The sequence below is a fragment of the Mercenaria mercenaria genome, chromosome 8 (assembly GCF_021730395.1).
Source record: "Mercenaria mercenaria strain notata chromosome 8, MADL_Memer_1, whole genome shotgun sequence".
Taxonomy (NCBI): domain Eukaryota; kingdom Metazoa; phylum Mollusca; class Bivalvia; order Venerida; family Veneridae; genus Mercenaria; species Mercenaria mercenaria.
In genome coordinates, this window is record NC_069368.1 from 51,440,735 (window position 1) to 51,466,349 (window position 25,615).

Genomic DNA, 25,615 nt, shown 5'->3' on the forward strand with positions numbered 1-25,615 from the left:
ATATAGACCTTAATTCTGTCTGTCGTTCATCAAGAGATTTCAAAATTATTTTGACGCAGATGGTCCTAATAGTAAGGTGACTTGTCATGGGCAAAGCATAAGCCCTTAGCTGAAAGATCAAGGTTACTTTTTGTTGTCAAAACCTATTCCGGTCTATTACTCTGTCATCCATAAAGGGATTTTGATATTGCTTGGGACAAAATTAATGTTCCAGATAATGAGGTGAATTGTCATGTGGGATACCCAGACCCGTTGTAAAGGTCAAGTTCACACAAGGTCAAAAGTCAGTATTGATCTTTACCTTTCCAGCCTGTAAACCATTACTTAAGCATTTTTTTCACATGGACCAAATTAGAAAGAGATGTTTGGGTATTTTCTTAAAAATTACTTCCTTTCAATATTGATGATTTCTTAGATTTTCTTGTCATATTTTCAGTTGAAAATTGTAATGTTATCAAAATTGAAACTAAATGTTTTTATGCCCCCGAAGGGAGGCATACAGTTTTTGAACCGTCTGTCGGTCGGTCTGTCAGTCTGCCGGTCTGTCGGTCTGTCAGTCTGTCCGCATTTTTCGTGTCCGGTCCATATCTTTGTCATCGATGGATGGATTTTTAAATAACTTGGCATGAATGTGTACCACAGTAAGACAATGTGTCGCGCGCAAGACCCAGGTCCGTACGTCAAAGGTCAAGGTCACACTTAGACATTTAGGGATAGTGCATTGATGGGCGTGTCCGGTCCATATCTTTGTCATCGATGGATGGATTTTCAAATAACTTGGCATGAATGTGTACCACAGTAAGACGACGTGTCGCGCGCAAGACCCAGGTCCGTAGCTCAAAGGTCAAGGTCACACTTAGACATTAAAGGTTATTGCATTGATGGGCGTGTCCGGTCCATATCTTTGTCATCGATGGATGGATTTTCAAATAACTTGGCATGAATGTGTACCACAGTAAGACGATGTGTCGCGCGCAAGACCCAGGTCCGTACGTCAAAGGTCAAGGTCACACTTAGACATTAAGGGATAGTGCATTGATGGGCGTGTCCGGTCCATATCTTTGTCATCGATGGATGGATTTTCAAATAACTTGGCATGAATGTGTACCACAGTAAGACGACGTGTCGTGCGCAAGACCCAGGTCCGTATCTCAAAGGTCAAGGTCACACTTAGACATTAAGGGATAGTGCATTGATGGGCGTGTCCGGTCCATATCTTTGTCATCGATGGATGGATTTTCAAATAACTTGGCATGAATGTGTACCACAGTAAGACGACGTGTCGTGCGCAAGACCCAGATCCGTAGCTCAAAGGTCAAGGTCACACTTAGATGTTAAAGGTCTTTTTTCATGATAGTGCATTGATGGGCGTGTCCGGTCCATATCTTTGTCATTCATGCATGCATTTTAAAATAACTTCGCATAAATGTGTGACACAGTAAGACGACGTGTCACGCGCAAGACCCAGCTCTGTAGGTCAAAGGTCCTAAACTCGAACATCGGCCATAACTATTCATTTAAAGTGCCATCGGGGGCATGTGTCATCCTATGGAGACAGCTCTTGTTTTCTATCTAAAGATGTAGTAAACGATCAACAAATGTAGATTTTTATGTATACAAATTTTACTGCAAATTTTGTGTATTATAACATAATTATTGTATGTATAGTACAACGTTGCTTATTGCCTCGAAGATGTATACAAGTTTTTGAATGGGATTCTGTGTATTTCAGGCAAATGTATTATTTTTACTCCGTTATCCTTTAGATTGAATTACATGTACACTTTATATGACAATTGTTTACAGGCATTGACCTCCAAATTTTGGCTAAATATAATCTTTCTGTTAGGATGTATGCTAGAATTCGGGGTGCAATTTCTCCTAATAATAGAATATCTTTAAACTTTGGATATTGAAGGACAATCATCTAAGAAACAAAAATCTGCAATAAAAGACATAGGTCACCAGTATTGAAAAAGAGTTATCTGCCCTTGTAAATGTCATTTTGCCTAAAAATGCCAAATTGCATATTTTTGTTTCTTAGATCATTGTCCTTCAATAACCAAAGTTTGAAAATATTCGGTAAAAATTTCGCCCATCTTATATACAGGGAATTTTAGCATACACCAAGTTTTATCATTATTATCATAATCACCAGAACATGAGGTTTTGTTCCTGAACTGTCTTAAAAATATCAAACCATGAAACAAAAAAAATCCCGCTTCAGGAATCAAACCCGGGCTGCCTTGGCAATAAAAATTTCCTATGTTCTTGACCAATACACCACAGGTTAATACATACTTAAAAAATTGTCAAATGTAAAGCTTGTTAAAAGGCAGTTTACCTCCAAGACCTAATTACATAGGCTTTTCAATATTGAGTGAAAAATTAATAAAAACAACTAAATTAAGTCTTACATGTTTCCATAGCATATTATCTGTCAGTAACTAAGTTTCATAGCCTTAATAAAGATATTGCAGATTTTCTCTGTCTTTAGCTCACCTGAGCAATGCTCAGGTAAGTTTTTCTGATTGCTCAATGTCCGGCGTCTGCCTGTCGTCTGTCTGTCCATCAACATTTAGCTTGTGTATGCAATAGAGGCTGTATTTTTCATCTGATCTTCAAGAATTTTGGTCAGAATGATTACCTTGATCAAATCTAGGCCGAGTTTGAAAATGGGTCATCTGGGATGAAAAAGTAGGTCACTAGGTCAAATCAAAGAAAAACCTTGTGTATGCGATAGAGGCTGTATTTTTCATAAATCTTCATGAAATTTGGTCAGAATGATTACCTTGATGAAATCTAGGCTGAGTTCGAAAATGGGTCATCTGGGGTCAAAAAGTAGGTCACATGGTCAAATCAAAGAAAAACCTTGTATATGCGGTAGAGGCAGTATTTTTAATTAATCTTCATGAATTTTGGTCAGAATGATAATCTTGATGAAGTCTAGGCCAAGTTCGAAAATGGGTCATCTGGGGTCAAAAACTAGGTCACTAGGTCAAATAAAAAAAAAATCTTGTGTATGGGATAGAGGTTGTATTTTTCAATCAATCTTCATGAATTTTGGCCAGAATGATTGCCTTGATGAAATCTAGGACAAGTTCAAATATGGGTGATCTGGGGTCAAAAAGTAGGTCACTAGGTCAAATCAAAGGAAAACCTTGTGTATGTGATAGAGGCTGTATTTTTCAATTGATCTTCATGAAATTTGGTCAGAATGATTGCCTTGATGAAATAAAGATTGAGTTTGATTATTGGTCATTTGGGGTCAAAAAGTAGCTCACATGGTCAAATCAAAGAAAAACCTTGTGTATGCGATAGAGGCTGTATTTTTCAATTGATCGTCATGAAATATTGTCAGAATGATTGCCTTGATAAAATCTAGGTCTAGTTTGAATATGGGGTATCTTGGGTTAAAAAGTAGGTCACAAGGTCAAATCAAAGGAAAACCTTGTGTATGCGATAAAGGCTGTATTTTTCAATTGATCGTCCTGAAATTAAGTCAGAATGATTTCCTTGATGAAATCTAGGTAGAATTTGAATATGGGTCATCTAGGGTCAAAAAGTAGGTCACTTGTGTATTTGATAGAGGCTGTATTTTTCTACTGATCTTTATCAAATTTTGACAGAATGATAGCCCTGATGAAATCTAGATCAAGTTCGAATATGGGTCATCTGGATTCAAAAACTAGGTCACTAGGTCAAATCAAAGAAAAACCTTGTGTGTGCGTTACAGGCTGTATTTTTCAATTGATCTTCATGAAATTTGGTCAGAATGATAGCCTTGATGAAATCTATGTCAAGTTTGAATGTGGGTTATCTGGGGTCAAAAACTATGTCACTAGGTCAAATCAAAGAAAATACAGCGTTTTTTGCTCCGATTTCAATGATAATTGGTCAGAATATTTTTTCCATGAAATCACTAGGTCAAATATGTTTACACTGTTATGGTGTTTCTCAGATGAGCAACCTAGGGCCATCTTGGCCCTCTTGTTGTTGTTGTAAGCTGCTGATATGTTTCAGTACAATATTTATTTGCAGAGAGGAGTAGCATTGGTTGAGCCCGTGTTTATGCCCCCACAGTCAGGACGATATTCGCAAGACCAGTTAATAGCATTGGATGAGGTCAATGTGACAGAGAAGGGAAGCATTGTGGGATTGCTGACTTCATCATCGGAGATAAATCTCAAGTCCAGTTTACTTACGCCAAACTACTGTCCAGATCTTACTGTCACAGTCATTAAAAATGGGAGTTTCTCACTATCACTTTCCACGTGAGTATTTTCAGCTTGCTATATGGAAAGTCATCAGAGCTATTGTTGTGCCCAACATCATTAGAATTAGCATTGGCTTCATATTTATGCTGTATATGTGGACCACTTTGCAAGATTGCAAGGTTGAAATTTTTATGAATTCTAGAAATTCGCAAAAATATTGGACATTGTAAATTTCCACAATCAGACATGTGATTATAGTTAAGTTGAAGCAAACTTAGCTCTTTGTCCAAGGAAAAATAGTTGCTTTGCAAATAGGAAACTTTAACAGTAACCTGATGACAGAATATGCAAATTCTGACATTCCTTAAAAAAGGTACTGTAAAAATGGTCATGATTTTTAGATTGTTTAGTTCTTCATCAATTTGTAATGTCCCTTCTTTTACTGACTGTAAAGGGGGTGGGGGAGAGCAGCCTTGTCCAGAAGACATAATTATATCTAAAGATACATACAAAACATAGATACGATATATCCTACCTTCTCATTATTTCAGGGTTGCAAAAAATATGCCAGTAATAAAGTATATGAGTGAAACTGGAAAAGTACTTGAAGAGCTGGAGAAGCAAACTGAGAAAGAGATACTAGGGGGTGATGCTTTCCGTTGCTGTAATAATGGTGATACGGTCAAAATAGCCTTACGCTACTTGAAGGTAAGAAGTGACAAAATTGTTGAACATATTCTGGATTAAGTACATATATTTGTTGGGTATGCCAGAAATCAGTTTGCTTGATTTTGAAGCATATCTTATTTTGACCACAGAGATCATTAGGGAATATCGATGGTTCACCTACATGTAGCAAGCATCCAAGTCATTCTTTCAACTTTCAGTTCTGGTTTACTATCAAAGTCTACACCAGGAAAAATGGTCCCACAACTCTGATTTGAATTTGACAAAGATATGCCCCTTTTTAACTTTTGGGTTAAAGTTTTATCAAGTTTTTTTTAGAAAAAGCTCTAATTCAGAGTCAAGCACTGAGAAAAGTGGAGAGGGTTGTCATCAGAAAGCTCTTGTTTTCTGTGGAATATCCATGCTTCTTGTTAAAGGAATAGATGTAGTGATGGATATTTGTCACATTGGTATATTTGGTGATGGATATTTGTTCTGTGGGTATATTTTGTGAAAGTTGTAAGGGCTACTATTTTAGATCCTAATTGTACTGTATGACTGATAAAGGGATTGAATGTTTCAGGGAAGCTTCAAGATGATGAGATTGATGTTACTGCTCAATGATACAGAGATATACAGTGCAGAGATGAATGCAATGAGAGTCACTGTGAAGCTGAATAGTTTGAGTTCTGCGGGTGTCTTCCTCCAGATAAAAACACCAGGAAAAGTAAGATAGTATTTTATGATGGTGTTTAAATATCCATTTGTTTCTGTTTCTTCTTTAACCCTTACCCTGCTGAATTTCTATAATGAACTTGTCCATCTTTCACTTTGGACAGTACCATTTACTGTTAAAAGGGGTGCTTAACAAAAAGATACTGACTGAATGGGGAACAGTGCAGAACATGATTAGACTGCACGGATGTGTAGGCGGATCTTGATCTGCACTGGTCCCAAAGGCAGAATCATTTACTGCCAGAGGGCTAAGGGTTAAATGTGGACAGAAATAGGGTATGAATATATTTCTCCATCCACTATTCACATATCTACATACAAATCATGTCCATCAATGAATCCACATAGAAGTCCTCATCTTCTATTCATTTAGCCAGGGAACCACATAATGGTCCTTGTCTGTTTATTTTTCCATACATATGCTACAAATCCTTGTCTGTCTGTCTATGATCTGGTCTGCAAAGAGTTCTTTATCCATCAGTTTATCTGCAGAGAATTCCATATCTTCTCTCTATCTATGCTGGGGTCTGCATACAGATCCTTGTTAGGCATATAGATCATTATTCAACCATCTATCTGTGGATCTTCGTGTATATCCTTGTTAATTCATTTATCCATAAATTCATATGAAGATCCTTAGATTATTCATCTACATATCTATATGCAGACCCATGTATCCAAGGATGCTCAATCCATTTCTCCAGGAACCACAAACAGATCCTTGACTATCCATCTGTCTTCTGATACAAAAACAGAACCATGTTCATTTATCTACATTTGGAGCTACATACAAAGCATTGTCCATCAGTCTGTCTTAGGATACACAAAAAATCCTTGTTTATAATTCTGGAACCACAGTGGTCAAGTGGTTAAAGTCGTCACTGTGGGTTTGAAGTCTTTGCTTGGGGTGTTTGAACTCTTCATGCAGGGAAGCCATCCAGCTGGCTTACAGAAGATCACTGATTCTACCAAGGTGTCCATGCTTGATGAAATAATGCTTGGAGGGGCACCTGAGGTCTTCCTCCATAATCAAAGCTTGAAAGTCCCCATATGACCTATAATGGTGTCAATGTTACGTTTAAAGTAACAAAAAACCTTCTATTCACACATGCACAAACTTGAAAGTAGCCATATGACCTATAATGGTGTTGGTGTGATGTTTAACTTAACAAAAACTTTCTTTTTGCTTAAATGCACAAACAGGTCTGTGTTCATCCAACTATCGATAGACCCACAAACAGACTTATGTTCATCTGTCTATTCATGGATCAATGTACAAATGAATGTATAACCATTAATCCATGGTTCCATAAACATCTATGTAGATCCACATATCCTTAGATCCACAAACAGAGCGTTGTTCATGATCTCAAACTTCTATGTCAAAATCCTCGAACAAAAACTTGTTCAGACTAAGATTTACCTTACATTCTCAAGCAATTACTGATGATGTAGAGACTACAAATTCTGAACTGCCAAGCCAAACTTCTTAAATGAAATCTACTTAAAATTCAAACTAAAAATGACACGTACAGTAACTTGTTGAGGAAGCTGCTTTAACACGATACTGTATATTCTATTAACAGTTTCTGAACGCACAGAAATCAGAGAAGACAGAAAAAGCAGAGAAGAACTGTAGTGAAGCTGTACTGAGCCTGCCCTGTGGTAAGATACATGTGCTTATTATGTCTATGTTATATCTAAAAAAAAACATTTTATATCCTGAAGTTTTGAAGAGCTTGGTTTTAACAATTATTGAATTCTACTTCAAAGAAAAAAAGATGGAAAAATCTATAGAGACTGGTAGTGCAAGATTACTGGAAGTTTGGACTCTGATAATGCTATGTTAACAATTGTGTTTGTTTCAGCTTTAGAGATGAAGATGTATGGAATGATAGAGGCCATTGAACAAGTAGTGTTTGGTGGGCGTGGCCTCAGTTTGTCTGGATCTGCCTGTCTTACACTCCCCTCCAAAATTACATTAGACAGTCTCAAGTACCCCAGACTACGCTTATTTGATGATGTCAGTTATCACCATATGTGTCTGACATGGAGTAAGTAGTACTACATGTATATAGATCTGAGAAAAATTTTAATCTGCAGAGTACCTTTCATTAACACCAGATCCAAGAAGGGATGTAAGAATGTTACGATTATTTAAAGTAAAAGAAATTAACACTCATACATGGCATAGTATATAAAATTGGCTTTATTTGCCTTCATCAATGGGTATTGCGTGTATGTTTCTGGCATATTAAGTAGCTATTCAGCTAGCATATTAAGTAGCTATCTAGCTGGCATATTAAGTAGCTATCCAACTGGCATGTAAAGCAGATTATCCAGTTGACATATGAAGAAGATATCCAGCTGGTATGTGAGTAGCTCTCCAACTGTCATGTGAGTAGTAGCTTTCCAGCTGGCATGTGAAGTAGCTCTCCATCTGGCATGTGAAGTAGTTTTCCAGCTGGCATGTGAGTAGCTTTCCAGCTTGCATGTGAGTAGCTCTCCATCTGGCATGTGAAGTAGCTTTCCAGCTGGCATGTGAAGTAGCTTTCCAGCTGGCATGTGAAGTAGCTTTCCAGCTGGCATGTGAAGTAGTAGCTTTCCAGCTGGCATGTGAAGTAGCTTTCCAGCTTGCATGTGAGTAGCTTTCCAGCTTGCATGTGAGTAGCTCTCCAGCTGGCATGTGAAGTATTAGCTTTCCAGCTTGCATGTGAGTAGCTCTCCAGCTGGCATGTGAAGTATTAGCTTTCCAGCTTGCATGTGAGTAGCTCTCCAGCTGGCATGTGAAGTAGCTTTCCAGCTGGCATGTGAAGTAGTAGCTTTCCAGCTGGCATGTGAAGTAGTAGCTCTCCAGCTGGCATGTGAAGTAGCTTTCCAGCTGGCATGTGAAGTAGTAGCTTTCCAGCTGGCATGTGAAGTAGTAGCTTTCCAGCTGGCATGTGAAGTAGCTTTCCAGCTTGCATGTGAGTAGCTCTCCAGCTGGCATGTGAGTAGCTCTCCAGCTGGCATGTGAAGTAGTAGCTTTCCAGCTGGCATGTGAAGTAGCAGCTGGCATGTGAAGTAGCTTTCCAGCTTGCATGTGAGTAGCTTTCCAGCTGGCATGTGAAGTAGCTTTCCAGCTGGCATGTGAGTAGCTCTCCAGCTGGCATGTGAATTAGCTTTCCAGCTGGCATGTGAATTAGCTATCCAGCTGGCATGTGAGTAGCTCGCCAGCTGGTATGTGAAGTAGTAGCTTTCCAGCTGGCAAGTGAAGTAGCTTTCCAGCTGGCATGTGAATTAGCTGTCCAGCTGGCATGTGAGTAGCTCTCCAGCTGGTATGTGAAGTAGTAGCTTTCCAGCTGGCATGTGAAGTAGCTTTCCAGCTGGCATGTGAGTAGCTCTCCAGCTGGCATGTGAATTAGCTTTCCAGCTGGCATGTGAATTAGCTATCCAGCTGGCATGTGAGTAGCTCGCCAGCTGGTATGTGAAGTAGAAGCTTTCCAGCTGGCATGTGAAGTAGCTTTCCAGCTGGCATGTGAATTAGCTGTCCAGCTGGCATGTGAGTAGCTCTCCAGCTGGTATGTGAAGTAGTAGCTTTCCAGCTGGCATGTGAAGTAGCTTTCCAGCTGGCATGTGGGTAGCTGTCCAGCTGGCATGTGAAGTAGCTTTCCAGCTGGTATGTGAATTAGCTATCCAGCTTGCATGTGAGTAGATCTCCATCTGGCATGTGAAGTAGCTCTCCAGCTGGCATGTGAATTAGTAGCTTTCCAGCTGGCATGTGAAGTAGCTTTCCAGCTGGAATGTGAGTAGCTCTCCAACTGGCATGTGAAGTAGCTTTCCAGCTGGCATGTGAATTAGCTATCCAGCTGGCATGTGAGTAGCTCTCCAGCTGGCGTGTGAATTAGCTTTCCAGCTGGCATGTGAGTAGCTCTCCAGCTGGTATGTAAAGTAGCTTTCCAGCTGGCATGTGAATTAGCTATCCAGCTGGCATGTGAGTTGCTCTCCAGCTGGCATGTGAATTAGCTTTCCAGCTGGCATGTGAATAGCTCTCCAGCTGGCATGTGAAGTAGCTTTCCAGGTGGCATGTGAATTAGCTTTCCAGCTGGCATGTGAGTAGCTCTCCAGCTGGCATGTGAAGTAGCTTTCCAGCTGGCATGTGAATTAGCTATCCAGCTGGAATGTGAGTAGCTCTCCAGCTGGTATGTGAAGTAGTAGCTTTCCAGCTGGCATGTGAGTAGCTCTCCAGGTGGCATGTGAAGTAGCTTTCCAGCTGGCATGTGAATTAGCTATCCAGCTAACATGTGAAGTGGTAGCTTTCCAGCTGGCATGTGAAGTAGTTATCCAGCTGGCCTGTGAAGCAGCTATCCAGCTGGCATATGAAGTAGCTGTCCAGCTGGCATAAGAAGTAGCTATCCAGCTGGGATGTAAAGTAGCTGTCCAGCTGGCATATAAAGTAGCTATACATGGCATATGAAGTAGCTATCCAGCTGACATGTGAATTAGCTATTCAGCTGGCAGGTGAATATCTCTCCAGCTGGTATGTGAATTAGCTATCCAGCTGGCACGTGAATAGCTCTATAGCTGGTATAAGAAGTAGCTATCCAGCTGGCATGTGAAGTATCTATGGAACTGACATGTGAAGTAGCTATCCAGCTGGCATGTGAAGTAGCTATCTACATGGCATATGAAGTAACTTTCCATCTGGCATGTGAAAAAGCTATCTGTTTGCATCTGAAAGAATGGTTACTCACCCAGGTGCTCACCCATGCCAGAAATATGCTGACAGTTGCTTGTCTAAAACTGCATCCTTGAGTCTTCAACCTTCATTACAGCTAAAAAATTGCCATTTGTCTTTAATTGTGCAGCTGTAGTTGTAAATTCAATTCAAAAACCGAAGGTATTGCCCTTTAGTTTAGAAATTTACAATACACTGCACTGCCATATGAATTTGTGTCTGATGATATCAATTTTATACAGATAAAAGGTTTGTTCCTCATCATTACTTGAAGTAAATGATTCACAAAAGTGTGTGATATTACATATTTATGACTTACTCTCTTTTGAAAGCTTGTGTACATATATCTTTTTTTTTTTTATATAAACATTGTCATTTTCTAACATTAACCATTTGTTCTGTCCCAGACCCAGTTGGAGGAAAAGCTACACTTGGTTCTCGAACCAAAGGTGATGGTGTACTGAAGGATCGTACAAGCTACAGTACGTGGATGTTAACGCGTCTAGTTCACCTTATTGATGCGGACGGTATTAACCAGAAGAGTGTCAATAATACAGATGATTTGGTTTCTCTCTTTTGGATGTGGCATTTCATCGTTTCCACTTACCCAGAGGTAAGTATCTCAGATCATTTAACAAATAGGTGTCAAAGTCGGTCCTATAGCATTAGGTGTCTCAGTTTAGTCTTTCCAAGGCAGGTACCTTGATACAGTCCTGCCATGTTTGGTATCTCAGTTTTATTTCCTCAATATAGGTATTTTAGTTCATTCTTCTGAAAGACAGGAATTGGGGTTCTGCCATCTCAAGATAAGAACCTCGAGTCAGCCACCATAAGGTATACATCTAGCAACAGCTTCCCAAAAGGTTCTTATTATCCAGTGAAGGTATCCCAATTCATTCTTCCTAAAAAAGCAGGTCACTCCAGTTATGTATTGCAGCAAGTCATCTCAAGGTATATATCTCTGCTCAATCATCTCAAGGTGTGTATCTCAGCTCAGTCTTTCCAAAGTATTTATCTTAGCTCAGTGATCTCAAGGAATGTATTTCAGCTCAGTCGTCCCAAAGTATTTATCTTAGCACAGTTATCTCAAGGTATGTATCTCAGTCCAGTGATCTCAAGGTATTATCTTAGCTCAGTGATCTCAAGGTGTTTATCTCAGCTCAGAGATCTCAAGCTATGTATCTCAGTCCAATGATCTCAATATATTTTCTTAGCTCATTGATCTCAATGTATGTAACTCGGTTCAGCCATCTCAAGGTATATATCTCAGCTCAGTTATCTCAAGGTAGGTATCTCAGCTCCGTCATCTAAAGGCATGTTTCTCAGTTTACTGATCTCAAGGTATGTATTTCAGCTCAGTGGTCTCAATGTATGTATCTCAGTTCAGTGATCTCTAGGCATGTATCTCAGCTCAGTTATCCCAAGGTAAGTATCTCAGCTCCGTCATCTAAAGGCATATTTCTCAGTTCAGTCATCTGAAGGTATGTATCTCAACTCTGTCATCTCAAGGTTTGTTTGTCAGTTCAATCATCTAAAGGTATGTATCTCAGCTCAGTGATGTCAAGGTATGTATCTCAGCTGAGTGATCTCAAATTATGTATCTCAATTCCGTGATCTCAATGTATGTATCTCAACTCAGTAATCTCAAGTTATATATCTTCATTAAGTTCCTCCATATGAGAAGACCTCTAAGTTCTGTTCTACCTGGTTATGCATCTCAGTTCAGTCATGCTAAGGTATGTATCTCATCTCAGTTTCTCTAAATTCTGTTCCACCTAAATGTATTTGTTACTTTTGATTTTTCTCAATACTCCAGTTAAATTAAATCCCATGTCGTCACCTGAAGTTGAGTGAAAGCTTAATGATTTTCACTTAACAAAAATAACTGAATATATGTAAAGTGTTCTTGCTTAACAGCAGTGCTGTTAGTCTTAGTAAAAAGAAATTGTTTTACACTATAGATTGTTTTGTTTTATAGATGATTCTACCAGGTACAACATCCAAGCTGTTTGCAGATGATTTCCTCACGGATGACAACCAGCTGCAGGTATGGCTTTGATTTTATAGTCAGTTACCATGCTGATTTCACAGGCAATATTACCATACTGATTTCACAGGCAACATTATTGCGCTGTCACAGGCAACATTACAGTGCTAATTTTGCAGGCAATCTTATGATGACTTTACAGGCAATGTAACCCTGCTGACTTTACAGACAATGTAACCCTGCTGACTTCACAGGCAATATTACCTTGCTGATTTTATAAGCAATGTTAGCCTGTCCGCTTAGCTGATTAGGGAAAGCATTGGTCTACTGATCCCGGGGTCTTGTGTTAGATCTCTGGGTGGGGCGTATGTTCTCCATGACGATTTGATAAAAGACATTGTGTCTGAAATCATTCATCCTCCACCTCTGATAATTCACACGGGGAAGTTGGCAGTTACTTGTGGAGAACAGGTTTGTACTGGTACAGAATCCAGGACCACTGGTTAGGTTAGCTGCCTGCCATTACATGACTGAAATACTGTTGAAAAACGGCGTTAAACCCAAAACAAACAAAAGCAGCGTAACCCTGCTGACTTCACAGGCAATGTTACCATACTGACTTCACAGGCAATGTAACCCTGTTGACTTGACAGGCAATGTTATCATGCTGACTTTGCAAGCAATGTAACCCTGCTGAATTCACAGGCTATGTTGCCATACTGACTTCACATGCAATGTTACCATACTGACTTTACAGGCAATGTAACCATGCTGACTTCACAGGCAATGTTACCATACTGACTTCACAGGCAATTTAACTCTGCTGACTTCACATTCAATGTTACCCTGCTGACTTTATAGGCAATGTAACCCTGCTGACTTCACAGGCAATGCCACTGCCGACTTTATGGGCAATGTAACCCTGCTGACCTCACAGGCAATGTTATCATACTGACTTTACAGGCAATCTAACCCTACTGACTTGACAAGCAATGTTATTTTGCTGAATTTACAAGCAATGTAATCCTGCTGACCTCATGGGCAATCTTACCATACTGACTTCACAGGCAGTGTAACCCTGTTGATTTCTCAGGCAATGCTACCATACTGACTTCACAGGCAATGTAACCCTGCTGACTTCACAGGCAATGTTACCATACTGACTTCACAGGCAATGTAAGTCTGCTGACTTCACAGGCAATGTTACCATACTGACTTCACAGGCAATATAACCCTGCTGACTTCACAGAAAATGTTACCTTGCTCACTTCCCAGGCAATGTTACCATGCTGATTTTGCAGGCAACATTATTGTGCTGTCACATGCAGCATTGCATGGAATCTTATGTCAAGCCTACAACATTTTATCTCAAGTGTACAACATACGTCAAGAGCTCTAGATGATTTAAAAAAAAGTAAGTCTGTGTCCTAAATATACTACTGTATAAAAGCACAGGATACAGTAAGCATAATTTTATTCAGGTATATAAAATGGGAAAGGTGTAATGAGCAAGACATTCATAAGTTGCCTGTTGGCAACATCTTGAAAACTGTTTTCAACACTCATTGTATCATTTTACATACATTTTAACAGCCTGAATATTTCTTTTGATGAAGCTATGTACAACTAATGCATACTAGTCACCATCTTGTGACTCCAAAGTAGGAGCATTCCAGAGGTCATAATGATTGATTGACTTCAGTTGTTTACATATGTCACTTTGTTATGTGCAAAGCATGCATTTTCCCCAGAATTTCCCATGGAAGGCTGGCATTTGGATATGACATTGAAACGTTTTCTGTTCCAACAGCTGTCATTAGTTAATGATTTTTTGTTTGTTTCTGATTTCAATTTATTCAACACTAGTATTCAACATTGAATCAAATAAATCATTGTTAAAAAAGGAAAAAAAAACAACAACATTAGTTACCATCTATAAGTTATATTGCCTTTGCAACCAGACCAGACCAAGATTGGCCTGCACACCTGTGCAGGCTAATCATGGTCTGCACTGTTTGCTATTCAGTCAGTAAATTTTCAGTGAACACCCCTTTGAATAATAAATGGTAAATGGTAAATAAATGGTATTGCCCAAATTGAACGATGGACCAGTTCATTTTAGAAATTTAGCAGGGTAAAGGTTGATTGAAAACAGTCCTAGTTGAATATTTTTTGGTTACAGCATGCTAATCAGGATTATCCAGAATTGTGTATTTTTCTACTGTTCTTGAATGTATGTAAATGTTTTATTGAAACTTATATGAGCCGCACCATGAGAAAACCAACATAGTGGCATCCCCGCAGTCTGGTCAGGATCCATGCTGTTCGCTTTCAAAGCCTATAGCAATTAGAGAAATCATTAGCGAACAGCATGGATCCTGATCAGACTGCGCGAATGCGCATGCTGGTCTGGATCCATGCTGGTCACAAAGCCACTATGTTGGTTTTCTCATGGTGCAGCTCATATTGTTCTGTAGGTAAAGGAAGGCCTTCGGTCACTGGTCAGGACAGCGCTGTGGTGGCATTTCAGTCAGTTTGACATTGATTCATTGGAAAGGATGCTTAAAACTAATCATCAGGGAAAAACCTTTTTTTTGACGGCAAAAAATGATCTGGTACAAGGTTCATTGGTAAGAATTATGTTACATCTTTTTTACGTTTTCTTTTATGGGATTTTGCCAGTGATTTTTGGATTAAGCACACAGGTGAATCTTGAATTCATATTATATAACATTCCCATGTTTTTACTTCTAAATGAAATGTAGCTACATTATAAATACCATTTTATGAAATACATGTATTGGTTGAAATGCTAAAAGATTTTGAAGCTTTCATATGAAACATTTTTCAATATCCAGAAAGAAGCTTTCACCTTCTTATTGAAATTCAGTAAGTTAAAATACATATAATCAATAGCTTCTGTAAGCTGAGGAAAGTTAATGTCTGCAGACACAAGTGATTTTACTAACTGATCCTCATTTTTAAGTCTGTAAAATAGAGAAAAAAAAAAGATTCTTCAAGGTAAAAATTTTTGATTTTTTATTTGTTTTGAGAAATACTGCAGATGGTATAGAAATATCCTTAGAATTTGTTGCTAAGAAATATGACTGTCTAAATTCTGCAGGGGACAGATATGCTTAAATTTTGCTAGGGAAAATATGCCTAAATTCTGCAGGGGAGAAATATGCTTAGTTTCTGCTGGGGACAGAAATGCATAGATTTTGCTAGGGAGAAATATGTCTATATTCTGAAGAGGAGAAATAAGTCTAAATTCTGCATTTTACAGATATGCTAAAATTTTGCTAGAGAGAAAATTATGTCTATATTCTAAAGGGGAGAAATATGCTTAAATTCTTCAGGAGAGGTATATGCCTATATTCTGGAAGAGAGAAATATGCCTTTTTTTAATAAGTGATACACACACTTAAATTCTGCAGGGGGCAAATATGCCTAAATTACGCAGGGAACAGATATGCCTATTTTCTGCAGGGGAATAATATACCTGTATTCTGCAGGGGACAGATGTACCTAAATCCTGCAGGGTGAACATGCCTAAATTTGTAAGAGAAAAATATGCCTAAATTCTTCAAGGGTGAAATATTTCTAAATTCTATAGAAGAGAAATATTCCTAAATTCTGCAGGGGAGAAATTATGTTCTTCAGGGTAGGAATATATCTGAATTACATAGGAGAGATATATGCCTTAATTTTGCTTTGGAGAAATTTGCCTAGAATCTGTTGGGAGCAAATATGCCTAAAATTTGCCGGGAAAAATATGCTTTAATTCTGCAGGTGGTAAGTTTGCCATAATTCTGTAGGAAAGAAATATGTCTAAATTCTGCAAGGGAGAAGTATGCTTCAGTTCGCCAGGGAAGAAAAATGTCTCAGTTATGCAAGGGAGATTTTAATTGACATTTGGAGCACAATAGTATAATGAAAAAATCAGTGCACATATCTCAATACAAAATTTATTGACTTTTACTTTATATGCACACAAATTGTATGAATCCTGTCCAGTCAGTATACATGTTTGCATTAAATATTTCTGATAAAAAATGGCTTTGTTTGGTGCATAAAAGGACTTTGTATTGATAGTTTTATCGTTGTAACTGTTCTTTTTACAGGCACTTCAAGAGATGCTGCAGGACAATTTGGAGAAGACAGGTCTCAAACAGACATGTAGCAGGTTCAATAAGAGTCTAACACTCTACCTATGCCCAGCTCACACAGACTGTATGCGCATGAAGGAAAGTTTACCTGATATATTACCTGAGCTTACCGGACATTATGCAGAATTTCTCACATTCATTGATATGTCTTACAATGATATCAGTGTCATACCCGACAGTTTCTTCAACAAGTTGCCAAACCTTGTGGATCTCAAAATAGCTCATAATTTCATCAGTGAAATACCAGGTAAACAGCATGCAGCTTTCATAAATGACTTTTTTATTTAGACCCCGTCCTTACCCCCACAGTTGATCAGTGAAATACCAGGTAAACAGCAGCTTTCATAAATGACTTTTTTATTTAAACCCTGTCCTTACCCCCACAGTTGATCAGTGAAATACCAGGTAAACAGCAGCTTTCATAAATGACTTTTTTATTTAGACCCTGTCCTTACCCCCACAGTTGATCAGTGAAATACCAGGTAAACAGCAGCTTTCAGAAAAATGACCTCCCGAACGAGAAGAAGAAGATAAATGACTTCTATATTTAGACCAGGCACCCGAGGTTAATCAGTGAAATACCAGGTAAACAGAGCTTTCATAAATGACTTCTTTATTTAGACCTCACCCCCGCGGTTCATCAGTGAAATACGAGGTAAACAGCAGCTTTCATAAATGACTTCTTTATTTAGATCTCACCCACGTGGTTAATCATTGAAATACGAGGTAAACAGCAGCTTTCATAAAATTAAATGACTTCTTTATTCAAACCCCACCCCTGTGGTTCATCATTGATATGCCAGGTAAACAGCAGCTTTTGTAAATGACAGACACACATACACATAAGCATTGCAAAGTTATGGGCTCTTGGCATTATTACTACATAGGAAATTTTTTTAAGCATTATAGAGTTATAAGCCCTTGGCATAATTGCTACATACGAAATTGTTCTCCTTTTAAAAGGATTCAAATATAACTTCATGTAATCACCACAAAGTGAGTCAAAATGGTCACTTTTGTATATGATAAAAATCTTTAAAATCTTCTTTTCTAAAACCTTAGATATTTGACTTGTAGGATTGTGTAGTGGTCTGCTACCAGTTTTGTTCAAATCATTCCTCTGGGTTTAAAATTGTTCCTGACCAGGTGTCACTTGTTTTACATAGACTTGTATTAGAAAAACTAAAAAAAAATTCTTGTCCTCTATTAGGCCAAATAAAAATTATTTTGTTTTCTTTGACCGAGGAGGAAGGAGATAGTGTTTGAAACATTTTTGACAGACCAGATTAAATGGTTTTTTGCAGTATGTTGTTGAATGGCAACATAAGATATGCTATGTTTTGTTTTTTTTAGCTCACCTGAGCCAAAGGTGAGCTTTTGATACCCCTCCACCCTTACAGAAGCAAGCCTCTGTGGCGTACATGCTGCGTATTTGCTGTGTATATGCCGCGAACACAGTAGTACGCCAGAGGAGTACATTTTACATACACTGCATGCCGCGTACATGCCGCGTACTATTTCGACGAGTACACAGCATGTACGCAGGAGGTCACTAGTACACTTCAAGTACGCAGCACAGACTCTGAAAATTTAAGGAGTACACTGCATGTACGCAGGAGGGACTTGTACAAGAAAATAGTACACTGCATGTACACCGCAGATACTTCGAAATTTATAACACTTATATTTAGTTGCATTAAAGTTGTTTCCCCTTGATGCAGTTACGCCATTTTCTTCAGATGTTTACCAAATTACATGCTACAAAAACTGATTTATTTCATTGAAAAGTGGATGAAGAAAAGCATACTAATTTATTTGATAACATCAATCTACATTATTTTGGTAAGGGTAAATACTTATTGATGCATGTCACTTATCTTTTTTCTGTTTTTTTCTGTCCAAATGATCAGCATTTGCATAAGAAAGTTGGTGGGGTAAGGAATTTACATTATCACAGCAGTTTCGCCACAAGAGTACACAGCATGTATGCAGCAGGAGTACACAGCATGTACGCCGCAGGACTCGGGCCAGGAGTACACAGAATGTACGCCGCAGGAGTACACAGCATGTACGCCGCAGGAGTACACAGCATGTACGCCGCAGGGGTAGTACACCGCAGGCTCATTTGCATGTGAAAAGTGTATGTGCCGCGTACATGCTGCGTACTATTTCCCGCATACTAAATTCCTCCAGCGTACATCCTGTGTACTATGTAGTCCACAGCATGTACGCAGCAAGTAGTACGCGGCAGAGCTCATTTGCATGTCAAAAGTGTACTACAAACGTACTATCGGTGTATGTGCGGTGTATATCCTGCGTACTATTTAAAGCCCTTGATTTCAGTACACATCATGTACGCATCATATACGCTGTATGTACACAGCAAGAGTACGCAGCAGGCCTTTTTCTTCTGTAAGGGCATGTCCGTCTTGCGTCGTGTGCTGTCCGTCGTGTGTCAACAACTTCCATAAAGATCTTCTTCTTCAAAACCAATGGGCAGAATTACACCAAACTTCACAGAAATGATCCTTTGGTGCCCCCCTTTCAAAATTGCCCAAGGAAATCTGTTAGCCGGATTTCAAATATATTTTGTAGAAATGATCTCTAGGTGACCCTGTACCAAAATTGCCTTGGCCGTTCTGTTTCGGTAAAGAACATAGCCACCAGGGGTCGAGACTTATTTTCCTATATGGCTATATTGTAAATTTCAAAAATCTTCTTTAAAACCACTTGGCAGATTTACACTAAACTTCACAGAAATAATCCTTGGGTGGCCCCCTGTCAAATTTGCCCAAAGAATTAAAATCCATTTAGAACTCTTGTTGCCATCGCAGTTGAAAGGAAAATCTTTAAAAATCCTCTTGTCAGAAACTGTAAGCCGTATTTCAAAAATATTTTGTAGAAATAATCTCTTGGTGACCCTCTACCAAAATTGCATAAGCCATTTCTATTTTGGTAAAAAACATGCTACCAGAAGGCGGGGCTTATTTTCCCTTTATGGTTATATTGTAAATTAAAAAAATCTTCTTCTTCGAAACCTGAAGATTTAGAGCTAATTTATTTGGTATGTGGCATTGTCTAGAGGAGTTTTACCAAGACTGTTCAAGTTATTATCGCAGGGTCAATATTGGCCTCGTACCACAATTTACGTATACATAGAGTTCTATAAGAAAATCTTAAAAAAATGTTCATCTAACTGAGAGGCACAAAGCTTAGATATTTTACATGCGGCATTGTGTAGTGGTCCTTCACTCATGTTACTAAGATAGTTCAAATCTTGACCCAGGATCCAATTAAAGCCCCGCCCCAGGTTCACTTAGTTTTAATACGAGTTAAAAATATTAAAAAAATATCTGGTTATACTTCCTAGTCTGTATAATTATGATTTCCTGACGACTCCAAGTAATTAGGGTCAGTTGATTGTGACCTCGATCTAATGACCTACTTTCTTGTTTTTTTAGCTCACCTGAGCACAGTGCTCGGGGTGAGCTATTGTGATCACTCACCTTCCATCGTCCGTCCATTGTCTGTCCATTGTCCATCCACACTTTCCTTTAGACAACATATCTTCCTAAACCATCAGACCAACTTTGATGAAACTTCATAGTGATGTTCCTTAGGTGTCCCTCTTTCAAAAGTGTTCAAAGAATTGAATTCCATGCAAAACTGGTTGCCATGGCAACTGAAATGAAAAAGTTTAAAAATCTTCTTGTTCAAAACCACAGGGCCTAGGGCTTTGCTATCTGGTATGTAGCATCATCTAGTAGTCCTCTACCAAATTTATTCAAATTATCCCCCTAGGGTCAAATATGGCCCTGGCCTGGGGGTCCAAAGTTTTACATAGACCTTTATAGGAAACCAAAAGACCTAACGCCTTTGATATTTGGTTTATAGCATTATCTTATGGTACTCTACCAAAATTGTTCAAATTGTACCCCTTGGGTGAAAGGAGGCCCTGCCCCGTGGTTTAAAGTTTTACTTTGACTTATATTGGAAAAAAACTTTAAAATTCTTCTTGTCTGAAACTGAAAGGCCTAGGCTTTTGATATTTGGTATGTTGTATTGCCTAGTGGTCCTCTACCAGTATTATACAGATTATTACCCTGAGGTGAAAAGAGGCCCTGCCCAGGTGGTCCCAAGTTTTATGTAGACTTATATAGGAGAAAAAACTTAAAAAATCTTTTTGCCTGAAAATGCAAGGCCTAGGCTTTTGATATGATGCATTGCCTAGTAGTCCTCTACCAAAATTGTTCAAATTATGCCCCTGGGGTGAAAAGAGTCCCCACCCCGGGGTCACTTAGTTATTATATGAGTTATATAGGAAAAAATACTTAAAAAATTATCTGATCCTATTTCCTAGACTGTTAAATTATCATTACCTGATGACCCTAAGTAATATGATGTCACTTGACTGTGACCTTGACCTGCTGACCTCCTTTCTTGTTATCCTCCCATGAAGTCAGAGGGATATAGTTTTGGTGTTGTCCATCCGTCTGGAGTCATATCTAGGAAGTGGTTTGGAATATTTAGATAAAACTTCATATACATGTTAACCATTATGAGCCTATGCGGCCCATCAAGTTTCAGTTAGATTGCCCAAGTAACACCAGAGTTATGGCCCTTAGAACTTTCTAGTGTTAACTTAACCCGGCTGTACATATTCCAGAGTAACTGTGGAAAAATTGCGGAGAAATGCAAAACTTCCATGGAAAGTAGGTACTTTCCATGGAATAGTACGGAAAAGTCACCTGTTATATAACATGTCCAGAGTGATTGCTGATGTTTTCCACGGACATCTCTGAAAAATACTCTGGACATCTATCAAAATGTTCATGGAATATTCACCGACACTGCAGAAATGTAGCACTTTGAAAAAATTCTGGTCATTTAACTCTGGAAAATAACTCTGTCATTTTCTAAGGGATTTTAAACACATCAGAAAACAATTAGCATCAGACTGGGAATACCATGTGATCAAGCTCAGCCAATTAGATGAACTGATCTTACAGAGGAATTTTCAAAATGTGTAACTGGAAGTCTGATGTTAACAAGTTGTTAACCAGGTTTTCAACGAAAACCTGAGTTATTAGATTGGGGTAGATGTCGGTCGGGTGGGCGGGCGGCGGTGGCGTCAAACTGGTGTTTCCGGTCAATAACTTTTGTTTCAGTAAAGATATTTGAATAAAACTTGGTATGTATGTAGCTTATATCAAGACAAAGGCTGGGATTGATTTTGGGGTTTCTGGGGTCAAGGTCAAGGTCACTGTTACTTTAAATAGAAAAAGGGTTTCCGGTCAATAACTTTTGTTTCGGTAAAGATATTTGAATAAAACTTGGTATGTATGTAGCTTATATCAAGACAAAGGTTGGGATTGATTTTGGGGTTTCTGGGGTCAAGGTCAAGGTCAAGGTCACTGTTACTTAAAATAGAAAAAGGGTTTCCGGTCAATAACTTAACTTAGGAATGAGCTATCATGATGAAACTTGGTGTATAGAAAATATATATAAAGTTGTAGCTTGGGATTGATTTTGGGGTTTCTGGGCAAGGTCAAGGTCATTGTTACTAAAAATAGGGTTAGGGTTAGGTTAGAGTTAGGGTTAGCATATCTTCTACATGCATGGAGGGATTTTGATGAAAGTTGGCACAATTGTTCACCATCATGAGACGGAGTGTCATGCACAAGAACCAGGTCACTAGGTCTGAGGTCAAGGTCACACTTAGAGGTCAAAGGATACAAGAATGAAAACTTTGTCCGGAGCATATCTTCATGCATAGAGGGATTTTGATGTAACTTGGCACAATTATACACCATCATGAGACGAAGTGTCTTGCGCAGTTCCCTTCTTTAGAATTACTTCCCTTTGTTGTTACTATAAATAGCTTATATTGTAACTTTTTCATTACTAGACGTAGGGAAAAATCGAGACCACTTTTCTGTAGTACAACATGCATGTTACATCCAATTTTGAGGTGTATTTTGACCAATCTCTACCTGGTAAGGATTTCTGTGTGGACTTACAATTTTATTTTTTTTTAGTTGTTACTATAAATAACTTATATTGTAACTTTTTTATAATTGACTGTAGGGAAAAACCAAGACCACTTTTCTGTGGTACAACATAGTTGTTACTTTCTAATTTTAGGTGTATTTTAAGGTATCTCTACCTGGTAAGGAGTTTTTTTGTAGACTTAGAAAAACAAAAGAATTACAATGATTACTAAACAACCACAAAATTAAAATTACATCTGCAAATACAGGTGCTAGAGTAAAGAAATTTGCTGTGACGGGCGTATATTGTGACATTCTGGCACTCTTGTTTATTCTTATGAAAAGTGTTGAAAACCTGGTTTCGTGGCATTGCCGCGTTTCTTGTGTAAAAATTAGTGAAACTTCATTATGTGAGGTAATTTAGTTCAAAGTTAATACTGAGGATTCTAGAAATTGCTCAAGTAAGTTTGTTTACATAATTGACCAATGAAACGATACATACATTTGTAATTATGCTAATTAACACATGCATGTATATTTGTACATCAGTCATTATATAGCATAAAACAATGAATGCTAAAGTATAACCAAAGGCTTCACAAAGATTTTATAAATAATACGCATATATGAAAACAGATATCTTTAAGTACTTTCTTTGAATGATTTCATAATTATTTAAGTGTAACTAATCGTTGTTTGAAACTATGTATATGCTTAAAAAATATTCTAATCAGTCACTATTAACTGGCAAAGATTCATTTTCCTTGTTCATATATATCATATAGTGTTTGAAACTGCAAAAGTGATCACATGCAATAAAATCATATTGCTTGTACTGAAGTGTTATTGCTCACTATACATGTACTGCAAAAAAGTCTATAAATCACATTTATTGCTATTGAATAATACTGTCAGCAGAACTTCCTGGACGACTGCGGAATAACTCCGGAAATTGTTCACGGATGTCTGTGGAATCACTCCAGAAAATTGTCCATGGAAAGTTCTCCAGAAATCCCTGGACATTTTCCCGCAGTTTTCTGCAGTATTCCATATCAAGCTCCGGAAAGTTTGTCCGAATACTCCAGAGTCCGGACTTCCATGGAAATTCAAAGACATTCCATGGAAACTTCTGGAATTTTGACAGCCGGGTATAATATAGGGTACTATAAATATGGCAATTTCTGCTTCATAACTTGTGATATATTTAACCTAGAACTATGAAACTTAAATTGAATTTAGATCACCATAATGTGGTTGTGTACACATAATTTTGTCTGGATTTCTTTAGTAACTTCAGAGTTATTGCCCCTTAATTGTTTAAAAATCCACATATTTGTACATTTGTACATAACAAACTTACCATTTGGTAGAATTTCCTTAAACTTCTTTCATTTTTTTCCCATGAACATGTATTATAAACATGTGAAGTTATGTACTCACACCTGGTCACCCCCTTGCCTTGGTCACACCCCCCCCCCTCCCACTCCTCCTCCATCTACCCCCCCTCCCACACACACACCCTCCCCCCCCCCCAAAAAAAAAACAGAAAAAAAAAGAAAAAAAAAAGAATTTCTTTGTTTAAATCTGTTAAATTGATTTGACTAATGAAATAATTTGCTTCTTAGTAATACAGTCCCTGGCTCGCGGATTTTTCAAAGTCTGCGCTTCCTCGCGATTGGACCCTAGCGCGGACACTTTTATGAGCCGTGGGGATGAGCGTTTTTTCCTGCATCCCCGTAAAATATTTTACAGCTTCCACCGCGACCAAAAGCAATAAAATAAGGCATTCTTTGTCATACCATTTATAATATGTTAATTTTGTTTTTCAATGTGGCCGTATAATGTAAAAGTAAATATCTGAATACAATGAAAACTTATATATTTTTTCAGTATTATAATAATGAAATAATGAAAAATGTCATATCAGTGTATTTTTTTTTTATTTATATAAAAAAAACTTACAGAAGAATGGTTAAATGTGTTTTATCATAAACGTACAATCATGCATAGCTATTGAAATATAACACAGCAGGATAAACTATATTTTTGAGTTTCACCTGTACAAGAAATGTTAAAACTAATGATAGTAAATATGAATGAATAGGGTAGATAAATCGCATGTAGTGGGGGTATATCAAAGAACCTCTCTAAGATTAATGATATGTATGCAGCTGCTTTAAACTGCAATACGAACAGTCTACGCGCTTTTAAAATCAAATTGGTGAATGTAATGTGACATTCCGCTAGATACATGTATAAATACAATAACTAAATTTACAATATTTGGGTAAAAGCAAACTAAATTATTTAAAAAATTATATTTCGCAATTAAAAAAATAACTAAATTTTAAGGTAGTATATATTAAATATTACGAGATGAAATCATTTTACCCTTCGCAGTGACGAGATATTTCAATGTTGTTTTAATGCTTGTCAATAGATAAGGGGTTAATTGACAACTTTTGCCGATATATGATCACCTTTAAGAAAAATGATGCACGTGGTACAAAATACACATTTTTCTTGTATTATCTTTGTTTAACATTTGAAGTATGTTTGTTTTAAAATTATCATCAACAGTAATGGCTCACACGCTATATATTTTTATAAACTGGATATTATGTATTACCAGTTTAAAGATTTTATTGGTGTTCAAATCTAGCTTGATATAATAATTATTGGTTTTGAATCTATTAAATGTTAAGTCTAGATACACCATTGAATAACTTTTATCAATTCGTAATGTGTGATTTATTTAATTGTAGCTAAAACATTAACATCGCAGACCATTCTTTATATTAATTGAAAATAAATGAAATACTATTTTTATATACCAAGTATAATTGTAGCAAACCAATTTAAAGGAAATAGACTAGATTTGAAATAACGGCGCCGCTTTATTTTTAATTAATTCCTATGATAGTATACGTTTTCGTGATTAAAGTAAAATTGCCATTTTGAATATTATTGCATTTACGTTATGAAAAGTGTATTTGATAAAAGTAAAATTTTATAAAGATACATTAATTAGTTTTTAAGATATTTGCAATTAATGCGGTTGCAAATATTTCTAAAATCATTCGTTAAGTGTATAAATATGGGCCTTAGCAAACCTTACCTGGATTTTGCGGTGA

General features: G+C 37.7%; 1 protein-coding gene across 1 annotated transcript in view; it reads left to right on the forward strand.

The window, feature by feature from the left end:
- Window positions 1–25,615, forward strand: part of LOC123565346 (uncharacterized) — a 178,092-nt gene that overhangs the window by 62,985 nt on the left and 89,492 nt on the right. Inside the window, exons 22-30 of the mRNA XM_053549150.1 lie at window positions 4,042–4,274; window positions 4,769–4,925; window positions 5,467–5,610; window positions 7,205–7,283; window positions 7,487–7,672; window positions 10,743–10,948; window positions 12,314–12,382; window positions 14,800–14,952; window positions 16,447–16,738. Coding sequence (XP_053405125.1) covers window positions 4,042–4,274; window positions 4,769–4,925; window positions 5,467–5,610; window positions 7,205–7,283; window positions 7,487–7,672; window positions 10,743–10,948; window positions 12,314–12,382; window positions 14,800–14,952; window positions 16,447–16,738 — 1,519 coding nt within the window. The remainder of the gene's footprint in view (window positions 1–4,041; window positions 4,275–4,768; window positions 4,926–5,466; window positions 5,611–7,204; window positions 7,284–7,486; window positions 7,673–10,742; window positions 10,949–12,313; window positions 12,383–14,799; window positions 14,953–16,446; window positions 16,739–25,615) is intronic.